The 11,387-nt window shown below is 46.2% G+C and overlaps 1 protein-coding gene across 1 annotated transcript; it reads right to left on the reverse strand.

The window, feature by feature from the left end:
* Positions 1-3,521: 3,521 nt before the first annotated feature.
* On the reverse strand, positions 3,522-10,054 carry Psmb5 (proteasome 20S subunit beta 5). Its single transcript, XM_010637790.3, has 3 exons — positions 9,821-10,054; positions 8,842-9,148; positions 3,522-4,026 (listed from the first exon to the last, which is right to left on the reverse strand). Exons 1-3 carry the CDS (start codon positions 10,016-10,018, stop codon positions 3,740-3,742), a joined length of 792 nt encoding a protein of 263 aa, XP_010636092.1. The 5' UTR covers positions 10,019-10,054; the 3' UTR covers positions 3,522-3,739.
* Positions 10,055-11,387: the final 1,333 nt, after the last annotated feature.

Below are 11,387 nucleotides of genomic sequence, written 5' to 3' on the forward strand. Positions count from 1 at the left end.
TTTTTTTTTTTTTTGGTTTTTCGAGACAGGGTCTCACTATGTAGTTAAGACTGACCTGGAACTCACTATGTAGCCCAGGCTGGTCTGAACTCACAGCGATCCTCCGGCCTCAGCCTCCCGAGTGCTGGGATTACAGGCATGCGCCACCACGCCCGGCGGTATCTTATTTTCTTTCAAATAAATGCAGTCAGCTCTTCATGGATGGTGACAGCTTAACTTGGACTATACAGGGTTAAGTACTGAGTTACGCTTGGCACCTAACTCAGAGGCAAAAGCTGGGAGAAATGAGTTGAGTTAAATACACCCAAGAAGCTGACGTGGGTAGAATTTCTTCTTCCTGACCTGCTAACAACTGTGAAAAAGGGACATTTTAGGGATGGCAGTTACTGAAATGCTTCAGTGGGGCATAGCCCCTGGGAGCCACAACTTGGCTTGGAGGCCAGGCCTGGGGAGCTCCGAGGGTGTGGACAGTTGACTGCCAGGAAAAGCGGGGCTGCCGGGTCAGGGGAGAGGACAACAGCTGCTCATCGGAGCAGTTCTGATTGCTGTGTTTACTCTCTCTTCTTGCCCACTGTAATTAAAGCCTTCCAACATGACGCTGGCTTCCTGAGGAAGCCAGAATTTACAAAAACAGGCAAGAAACAAACACAAAACAGCAGAGATGCGTGGTTGCGATGTAGGTATGTTTTAAATCATAAAGCAATTAATTGTGTCTTGAGGTCACTGGTGCTGGTTTAAAGTACCAAATCACCCATTACAGCCCTGGCAGGAGGTGCTCTTCTAACAAAATAAGAGAAAATAAAAAAACCAAAATGTGCTCACCACAGTAGATATGCTCATGTAGGGTCTCCACTGGCCCAGCCTCTGCCTTACTCCTGCCACAGGGGAAACGCTCCCCTCAGAAATCCTCTCCACTTTTCCCCCTACCTCACTCCCTCTTCATCGTGCCTCTTGATCCCTTCCCCTAACAGACTACATAGAATCCATGGAGCAGAATAATTCAGTTGTCTTATTTCCTCTCAAAGGATGTGAACTTCCACTCCACAAATGGCTTTGACAGTATTCTCATTGCTAGCTGACATCAAGAGACACGGACCCTAAAGAGGGAGCACTCAATAACTATTAAGCTCCAGTCTCTGAGCTGCTTCCGTCCCCTCTCCCTCCAGCCCCACGCCCTCGCCTACCTTTCCCCTTCTTCCCAAGCATCCTGCTTACCAGCAGTGCACCCTGCAGCCCCTCCTCGCCTGACAGGTGAGGCCCATCTATCTGCCTTCAACCGCTGCTAGCAAGAAAATTCTTGAGGCCTCTAGGAGTGTTCGCTCTCCTTGTAATCTGATTAGTCCCCTCACCTACCCAGAGGAGCCAGATTTTGGTGTTACTGAGCTATCTGGAGGGAGGAGAAATTGTCAGACATCACTTAAAAAGCCCTGTCCCTTGGTCGCCTGGGATCTGCCAGGAGAAATTAATCTTCCAGCTATTTAAGGTAATTTCTTTTCCATCATCCTTTGTCAAGACAACTGTACTGGGAAATGAATCTGAAGGGAGTCCCTGAACCGGTCTACTCCACTCAGCACATCTCTGCTGTGCAGCATCCATCATCCCCACACAAGCAGAGGTGACGTGGCTGCAAAGCCAGCTCCCGCAAGTACCAGCAGCAAGAAATCACAAACGCGCAAGGCGGATAGCACTGGCCTAAGGACCGGCAATTTTTCCGTACCTCTGCTCTATTTTCTTTCTAGAAGACATTGATCTCTTCCCACATGAGCCGAGAAGAGAGAACAGGCTGGGAGCTTATGCCTGTTCTCTTGAACATGAATCTGGCAACGCAGAGGAGGTGTCTACTTTAAACAGGCCACTGCCAGAGCGAGGTGTGAGACAGAAGCAGGCAAGATCTTCTCTAGCCTGAATTACTGGTTCATGAGCTGAGGCTAGGAGTCTTCCACTCTCTGGGGTCATGGAAGGGAACTCCAGCTTCAATGCTCTTTTCATCCCCACGGCTGTTTCCCAGGGCACTGGTTTTCATTTTAAATTTTTGTTGTTGTTTGCGTTTTAGACAGGGTCTCATTATGTAGCTCCCACTGACTTCAAAGTCCTGTCATCCTCTTGCCTCAGCCTCCTAAATGCTAGGACCACAGGCTCTTTTTTTGTTTGTTTGTTTTTTGAGAGGGACTTGCTATATAGTTCAGGCTGGCCTTGACTCACTATGTAGTCCAGGTTGGCCTTGAACCTGTAGCAATCCTCCTGCCTCAGCCTCCCAAGTGCTGGGATTACAGGTTTGCACCACCATGCCTGGGTAAAGTACAGTACTAATTTTAAAAGATCTGCAAGCCAGCATCCTAAATGAGATGACTATACCTGTGCTGCTGAATAGCTACCTCACCGTTTGCTAACAGTCTACCCAGCAGACAGAGGTATCATGGCTCCTATTTCAGCTGAAGAGTCCTTAGGGGTCTGTGCTAGACGCTCCCTAGCTCTAGGGGCTCCTGATACACTTTTCAGCAAAACGAATCTCCTAAAGCACAAGTCATTTGTTTTCCAAACTCCCTTCTCTGATCTCACTAATTCCCAATTTCCCTGCATTTGACAAATGCAATTAACAAACCTCGATCAGCTCCTGGCCGACAGCCCTCATCAATCAATACAAGAACTGCACAAAGTGGAGGAGGAAAGGAAGGTGGTCACAGTAGGGGAGAAGAGGCCTGACCCCCTCTATTTCTATGAATGCCCTCTACTTACTTCTCAGCTTCAAAACATGACCCTGGGTTGTCCCCCCTACCAACCACTTTCTTCTTTCTGGCTAAATAAAGCTGGTCCTACTGTATCCTTCTCTCTTGGTTTTTAATGTTTTTGCCTGCCAACCTTCTGTCTTCTCTTTAACAGAAGCCCTTCCCATCTGCTGCCACCCTAGCCCAGAGCCCCCAGTGCCGAGTGTGACAGCTCAGTTTCTCTCTGTGCTCAGCAGGGCCTCTTCCCACCCATACATTCCAGTGCCAGTTCTGCCACATCGTCTGGGAGGCTACAAGCTCACTCTCTCCCTGCTCCACTGCACAGTGACATACACGTCAGAGGGCCAAAAGGACAAGATCCCGTGCTCCTGGGCACTACTGCTTTCCCATTCACTTCTCTCTCCCCTCTCTCTCGCAGGGTCCCAGCCTTCCCTTCCTGACTGGTTTAGAGCCCATATTCACCTCCTTAGGCTCTGCTGAATACAATATCCACTCCCTGCTCCCAGCCCAGGAAGAACTCTTTCCTCTGCATCCTGCCCGCCAGCCCTGTGTGTCTTTCCACCTCATCAACTCTTCATCTCTTTGCAAACTAAATCGGGAAGCCTCTTCCTCCTCTCTCCCTCCTTCTCCTTTGTTATTAGCTTCCCGAGTGGGGACATTAATGTACTCACTAGACAATGTCTTCACACCAGTTTCCTATAATTACAGACCTTGCCTCCCACTGTCCTGGCTCATTTGACTGTAAAGTGCTTGGAGGAGGGACAGTGTGGACAAAAGACACAACACAGACTGGGGTCGAGTAGTGAGTAGTGTAATGTTAACAGCCAAGAAAGTAAAACAATTGGTCACTTCTGCAGCAGCTCGTTAACAACTGGTAACTATAGAGGTCGGTGTTCCAGATCTTTAAAAAAAGGTACTGAGACAGCTGAGGTTTCTTCCCCTATAGGATGGGGTGCTATATTATTACCAATGACAGGCACCCCAAGAAACGCAGCAGCCACATCCACCCTCCTTCAGGGGACAGACTCGCTGAACTTGTCATGCAGATCAGCTACATTGTCACTGGAGACCCGGATCCAGCCATCCTCGCGCACATGGTAGAGGTTGACCGAACCTCCAGAGTAGGCATCTCGGTAGGTGGCTTGGTAGATGGCTCGACGGGCCAGGTCATAGGCCTCCTCCACTTCTAGGTCATAAGAGTAACCTCGATCCATGACCCCGTAAGCGTACACAGAGCCAGAACCTACAGAGAAGGCGACCCCGGAGATCCGGTTCCCTTCACTGTCCACATAGTAGAGGCCTGGAAAAGGAGACAACGTGGTTAGCAGGAAAAACTGACACTGCTTTGACATCTAATTCATCTTCAAAGGCAGCAGTTCTCTGTCCCTCTATTCCTAAGGGGAAAGCAACACAAATACTAGAAAAGAGGACTCCTATAAAATTACTTGGGAGACAGAGAAGGGGATAAAAAAGATGTGTTCTGTGCATTTACCAATTCCCTACAAGGAATGTAATCCTGCAAACATGTACTAATAAAAATAAAAATTAAAAGGAAAACTGAAAAAAATAATTATTTGGAAAAAAATCGCAGTGATCCTCCTGCCTCAGCGTCCTGAGTGCTGGGATTATAGACCTGTGCCTCCACACTAGCAAAATGAAATACATTATGAAACTGAATTTTTTTATTTAAAAAACTTGGCTAGCTGGTCATGGTCCAAAGACAGCCTGAACTACATAGTTGAGATGCTGTTTCAAAACAACTATAAACAAAACAAAAAATCTGGCTACAGATGGGGATGGTGACACACTCGAGAGGCTGAGGCAGGACTGCAGGTTCACAATCAACCTAGGCAATGTAGTGAGACCCTGCCTCTAATTTTTAGTTTATTGCAAACTCCCTGGGTTTAATCCCTAATGGAAGGATAGAAGAAAAGGAAGGGCAGTCTGAGCATGTAGCTCAGTGCAAAGACCCTGGGTTCAATCCCTAGTACCACAAAAACAAACATATGGTTACATGAAATTTAAAATTACATGTATAAAGGCTGGGGGTTTAGTGGCAGAGTGCTTGCCCAGGATAGGTGAGGCCCTGGGTTCAATTACCAAAATGGTGCGGGGTAAAAATTATGGCTCATGCTTTCTTTGAATTGATAGTATAGAACAGATGGTGGTACACACTTTTTTTTTTTTTCCTGGTATCAGGGATCGAACTCAGGACCTTGCGCTTGTGAGGCAGGCTTGGTGCCATTGAGCTAAAACCCCAGCCAGATGGCACACACTTGTAATCCCAGCACTCTGGGAGGCTGAGACAGGAGCATCCCAAGTTTGAGCCCAGCCTGGACAACTGGACAACTTAGGAACTCAGTGAGACCCTGTCCGAGGGGGAGCAGAGCGCGCACACATGCACGCACGCACACATAGGAGAAGGGATTAGAGGCCAATCGCCTATTTTGAACAGAAAAGTTTTGTTAGAACACAGCCATACCCATCTGTGTGGCATAGTGCTGTACAAGCTAAGTTAAGCAGCCCTGCAATGTTTTAACAACCAGGCAATGCTCTGTGAAATTTGTCTTAGGGAATTTGGTCTTAGCATAAATATCAGAGTATACTTACACAAACCTAAAACAGGATGTGTGATTGTCATTGACCAGAATGTCATTATGTAGTACACAACTACAGCTGACACAAAGACCCTGTGGCCTAAAAGCCTGAAATACTATTTGGTCCACTACAAAAAAAAAGTCAGCTGATTGCTGGTAGAGATGAACATTTAGACAAAGTTCGAGAAAATTTCTATCAAGACTGGGAATATAGCTCCATGATATAATGCTCATTTAAAATGCACCTGGGCCCTTTTTAATTGTGTGACAGGGTCTCAATAAATTGCTAAATTGCCCAAGCTGGGTTGGAACTTACAGTCTTCCTGCTTCAGTGCCCACAGTGCTAGGACTGTTTTGGAAACAGTCTTGCTAAGTTGCCCAGGCTGGCTTTGAAATTGTGATCCTTCTGCCTCAGCTTCTTGGGTAGCTGGGTGTACCTGTGCCTGGCCAGCACCACTAATCCTTTTCCTATTTCAGGTATCCTCAACTTTCCTAGTATATCAGAAATCATCAAAGTTTTCTTTTTTCCAGTACTTGGAATGAACCCAGGAGTTTTGCACTGAGCTACACTCTCAATTCCTTTTTAAATTTTGAGACAGTCTTGTTAAATTGCTCACTCTGGGCTCCAACTTTTGATCCTCCAGCCTCAGCTTCCCAGCTTAAGAAAAGTATATTTTTTTCAGCAGATGTGAGGAAAGAGATGCATGGGCCTTGTTTACATTCTTCAGGTGATTCTAATGCCAGCCAGGCTGAAAAACCACTTCCCTCATCAGCTTCCAGATTCAGCTGATTCTGACGACCCAAGTCTTTCTCTAGCCAGTGGTGGTGAATGTGCGGTACCAATGAAAGCTCTAAAGGTTCGCAATCACTGCAGCCCCTCCTCAGTTCCAGTGCCACCACCTTGCCTCACGGCTTACTACCTGTTTCCAATTTACCTTTCTGGTTTTCTGTCTCACTACTTCCCAAAGCCTTATTCTTCCCTTCCTTCTTTGTTCTCCTCCCCCCACCTTGTTTTTTTGTGTTTTGAGCCAGGGCCTTGCTATGTAGTTCATGCTGGCCTTGAACTATGTGGCACAGGCTGGCCTGGAATATGGAATTCTCCTGCCTCAGCCTCCCCTTCCAATTACTGAGATTACAGGCATACCCCACTACATCCAGCCTCACTTGACTTCTCAAGGCTTCACACTGAATGGGGTGGGTTGTCTAGGGGTAATCCCACTATCCTGAGCTGAGATGCCCCCCACCCCATGCTTCTGTTTCCAAAATTTGCATGCTAGTCAGTCCTGAAGTGTCTTACGCTGTTTCCACCACCTGGAACAGACCCAATAGCTAAGGGTTTAATACAACACTTTCAAAGTGCTTCCCTGGACAACAAAAAGCATATAGGAACTGTCCTTTCACTCCTTGCAAAGAGAACGATGTCTCAATTTCCAAAATAACAAACTGAGCTGCTTTTTTACATTCACTTTTTAATCCCTTCATTCATTCTCCTTTGGGTTGAAAACTGATATTCCCTGTATTCCTTTCTAAACTCTTTCAAACCAAGTGAAAAAGGGGTAGGTATCATATATAAACTAAGAATTTAATAAACAAGTAATGAATGAAACAAAATAAGGGAAAAGAGTATCTTCAAACACACAGGAGGGAAAATTACACAGAAAGTGACTAGCTGTACTCCAGCTTTACTAAAAGATCAATTCAAAATCAGCTGGGATGGGGTGTAGCTCAGAGGTACAACACTTGCCTAACAAGAGTTGAGACTCCAGGTTTAATCCCCAGTACTGAAACAAACAAGATCATGTACAACTTAGTAATTTAGTGAGCCGTCTCAAATAAAAAAATAAAAGGGGCTGGGCACGTAGCTCAATACTAAGGCCCTAGGTTCAGCCACCAGTACTACAAAAAAACAACCAAGGATGAACTTCTTGGCAAGGTTTATATACACTTAGGCTGGCTCGGCAGTGTGGGGCACACCTGTAATCCCAGCACTTGGGAGGCTAAGGCAGGAAGATTGCTCTGAGTTCAAGGCCAGCCCGAATTATGAAGCAAGACCCTGTCTCAAAAAAGAAAAAGGCTAAAGAATTTCCTTTTAGAGAAAATAAGACTTTAGATGATAAGGGAGAATATATCAAGCAAGGAAAGAAAGGAGATGGCTCAAAAGGCTCCTTCCAGGCCAGAGACTCTAAAGCAAAAAGGGAAGAAAATGACTTCTTTTTTTTTTGGTGGTGCTGGGGATTGAACTGAGGCAGCAGTATGCTACATCCCTAAGCCCTTTATTTTGAGACAGGGTCTTGGTAAGTTGCTCAGGCTGGCCTCCAACTTTCCATCTTCTTGCCTCAGCCTCTTGAATAGCTGGGATTAAGGGTTGCACCACCATACTTGGCAAGAAATAACTTTTTTTTTTTTTTTTTTTTTTTTTTTGTACCGGGGATCGAACTCTGGTCCTTGTGCTTGTGAGGTAGGCAACGAAACCACTGAGCTAAATCCCCAGCCCACTCTCAATGTTTTTTTGTTTTTGTACCAGAGATCAAACTCGGGCCCTTGTACTTTCGAGGCAGGCAGTGGAACCACTAAGCTAAATCCCTGGCCCAAGAAATAACTAATTTTTGAGTGGCTACTACATATTAAAGCTTCACTGTACAACACAGTGGCTATTAGCCACGTATGGCTGGTGAGGACTTGAAATGCCACTACCACATACTGAAATATTTTCTAGGTATTTTGGATTTTTTATGATGGTCTATGTAGTTCAGGCTGGCCTCCAACTTGCAGTGATTCTCCTGCCTCAGCCTCCCAAAAGCTGGGATTACAGGCATGTGCCGCTGTGGCCCAGAAAATTAATTCTTAAAACTGATTTCACTTGTTTTTTTTTCCACTTTGTAAATATGTCCATGAGAAAAATTTAAGTTACATATGTGTCTCACGTTATTATTATTTTTTATTGTTTCTGGTACCAGGGATCAAACTTGGGTCTTTGTGCTTGCAAGGCCATTATTTTTTATTATATAATGCTGGCTAGAGTGTTCTGTCTATCATCCAATTTAATTATCAAATATAACTTTTCGTAGGTCTTTCCAGGATTTATTTTATGAGACAGAGAGAAAAATACTATGTACCAGATATTTGACTAGTTGCTTTATATTTACTAACCCACTTAGCCAGGGTGATAGGAAGAAACAGGATGAGGAAAAAAAAAAGCAACCTGCCTAAAGTCACACAGGTCATCAGTGACACAGCAGGTCTGACTCCATACCCTTTTCTACACTCCAGTGGCTTCCTTAGACAGAAGGCCAAGAACCTAATGAGCCATCGAAGTGAAACATGTCTGTAATCCCAGCACTCTGGAGGCTGAGGCAGGAGGATGGACTGCACAGTAAGATGTCTCAAGCAAAACAAAATAAAACAAAACCCAAAAAACCCACCTAATCAACACACATCCTCAGCAGGGTCACAAAGCCCCTCATCTAACACCCCCCCAGGTGTCAGCCCAAAGATCACATGACTGTAGTTCAACTCACCAGGGCCTCTCTTATCCCAGCCACAGATCATGGTGCCCATGGACAGCCCCATGCCTTTGTACTGATAGACCATGTTGGCAAGCAGCTTGGAGGCCGCTGCTACAGAAATACGCTCCTTATTTCGAAGCTCATAGATTCGACATTGCCGAGCCAACAGCCGCTCCCAGAAACTGCAATCTGCTGCACCTCCAGCCATGGTGCCCAGAAGGTAGGGGTTGATCTCTATCACCTTCTTCACCGTCTGGGAAGCGATGTAGGCACCCGCAGTGGCCCGGGAGTCAGCTGCAACAATGACTCCATGGCGAAACTGAAGAGAACGAAAAATAAGCCACATCAGACCACCAAACATTTGCTTTATATTTTTTTCACCAATGCAAACCCAGCACATCTTTTTATATGTCACACCTCTCACAATATACCTCTCCACAGACTGATGTCAACTAAGCTTCCCTGCAGTCCCACGACTAAGCATGACCAGCATCACATTCGTTTTATAGATGAGGAAACGGGTGCTATGAGATAGAACGACCTGTCCAAGATTTAGGGCTTGTCATTACAGTGCTTGGCCAGGGACCTCAGACTCCTACTACAATGCTCCCTGGACATCATCAAACTTCCCGCTCAGGCCTCAGAGATTCGCTTATCCAGGAGGGGACGTCCATTTTACAAGACCTTTGGTGATCGACCACAATAGCCCTCCCCGGGCCGCGGCCTCCCCTCTCCCACCAAGGAGCTACTACACAGGCGCAGCATGGGGTCGTCGAGGAGTCAACTCAAGGTGCCTCGAGTTCCTTCCCGGGCAGCGCGAGGATCAAGGCTTTCGGGGACAATGAGACAGCCAAACTGCTAAGGTCGGGACGAAGACTGAGTGTCCGCCTGGGGTTGGTGGCCGCGGGGATGGCGACCTACGGTCCGGCTGAAAGGCTGGGAAGGGTGCGGGCATTCGAGACTCCGCGGGGCAAGGAGGTTGCATCCGCACCTTGAAGGCCAGGGTGGTGGTTCCATGAAGCATTTCGATTCGCGGCTCCTCTGGGGCACCCCAGCTGGGCGAGGCCAGGCTCAGCCCATCGCTGGGACTCCCTGGACCCAGGTCTAGTAGATCTGCGCGACCCCCGAGTCCAAAAAACCCGCGCCGGTTCACCGGTAGCGGTCCCTCCAACACGCTGGCCAGCGCCATGTTTAATAAGGGAAAAGGGAACTAACTCCGAGAACGCCTAGCAGGGAACGGCCGGGCAACGCCTCGCCGTAACTGCTTCATTTCCTATTAAATCTATTCTCAGGGGAGAGCCATCTTAACTTCTGGCAACCACTCCTCCTAAAAGGACAGCCAGACGTAGGCGCTCATTTTCACCAAAGAGCGGGCAGGGAAATGGCTTCACTACCTTTAAACTCCTATGACTACAGTGATTGGAAATGTCCATATTGAGTGAGAGAGAGGAAGTCGGCCATCTTTGAGAAGGGCGTGACTGGTTGAAAATCGGTGCTGGACGCTTTGCGTTTAATTGACCCGCCCAGCCCGGAGTCCAGTTTGCAAGTTACTAATCTATTGCTTCGGTACTCGGCTAATGAGACTTAAAATTGCATTTTGTTTTAAGAAAACCCCCTTCCCCAATCCAGGATATAATAATTATCTATACTGAAGCCATTTCCCAGTGGCATTAGTTAAACCCCAGTTTGTGGTAAAACAAAAAACAAAAAATAAAAGTGCTCATTGGGCGCGGGATTTAGATCAGTGGTTCCACCACCTGCCTCGCAAGCACAAGGTCCTGAGTTCTACCCCAGATACAGAAAAAAAAAAAAAGTGCTCTTGTTTGTAACGTCACTCTCCACACTGCAATTATTTAACAGTAACCAACTTTTAAGATTCAGTATTGTCTTCCACCTTCTACTGAAAATTGTAATGACTTGCTCAAAAGGCAGATAAGGAATAAAGAAAGGAAAGCGAAACTCCCAGTTAATCCACCAGCTAGATTCTCAACTCAGCACTTGAATAATTGAGGAAATAGTAATTTATTGTCTCAAAGCCTAGAAGAGCATATGAGACCCCACAAAGATGTACCAAGAGATTCTCTTCTTTCATCTTACCAAGATGAGTCTCTCTATCAGGAACGGGCTATATTTATTGTCTCTTTCTCCCTCCTTCCACCTTCATTTTTCAACTGTTGGGAATGGTAAAAAGCTAGGAAGTGGGCATATGTATGAAATGTTACCTCCTGCTTTACTGTTTTGTGAAGTCAGTATCTGGCCTTCCTTTCTGGATTCCACTAACAACAGCTAATTTCCACTTTCCACTGATTCCCAATTCCTTGCCCCTACTCCCTCTTAGCTGACTCTGCAAGTGCTGTATTTTTAATGCTGAAATTTGACAACCCTTTCCAACCTCGACCATCAGAATGTAATGAAATAGGAGATCTTTGTGTCTCACACTCAGAAGGTGTGGAAAATGCAAAGTGCATGTTTTTATTGACCTTGTATTATTTATCCATCACCTCTGCAATGCAACTAGTCCTTCTGACTTCTTTCAGTGATTCACTCGTGTTTTCTTT

The sequence above is a fragment of the Fukomys damarensis genome, unplaced genomic scaffold, assembly GCF_012274545.1.
Source record: "Fukomys damarensis isolate Sample0158 unplaced genomic scaffold, DMR_v1.0_HiC HiC_scaffold_17, whole genome shotgun sequence".
NCBI classification, from domain to species: Eukaryota; Metazoa; Chordata; class Mammalia; order Rodentia; family Bathyergidae; genus Fukomys; species Fukomys damarensis.

Excerpts from the sequence above, each read along its gene's own strand:
- Psmb5 (XM_010637790.3), bottom strand. The coding sequence starts at position 10,018 with ATGGCGCTGGCCAGCGTGTTGGAGGGACCGCTACCGGTGAACCGGCGC. Across the intron at positions 9,149-9,820 it reads CCACCACCCTGGCCTTCAAG|TTTCGCCATGGAGTCATTGT; the intron begins GTGCGGATGCAA and ends CGTTCTCTTCAG. Across the intron at positions 4,027-8,841 it reads CTGGGATAAGAGAGGCCCTG|GCCTCTACTATGTGGACAGT; the intron begins GTGAGTTGAACT and ends CTCCTTTTCCAG.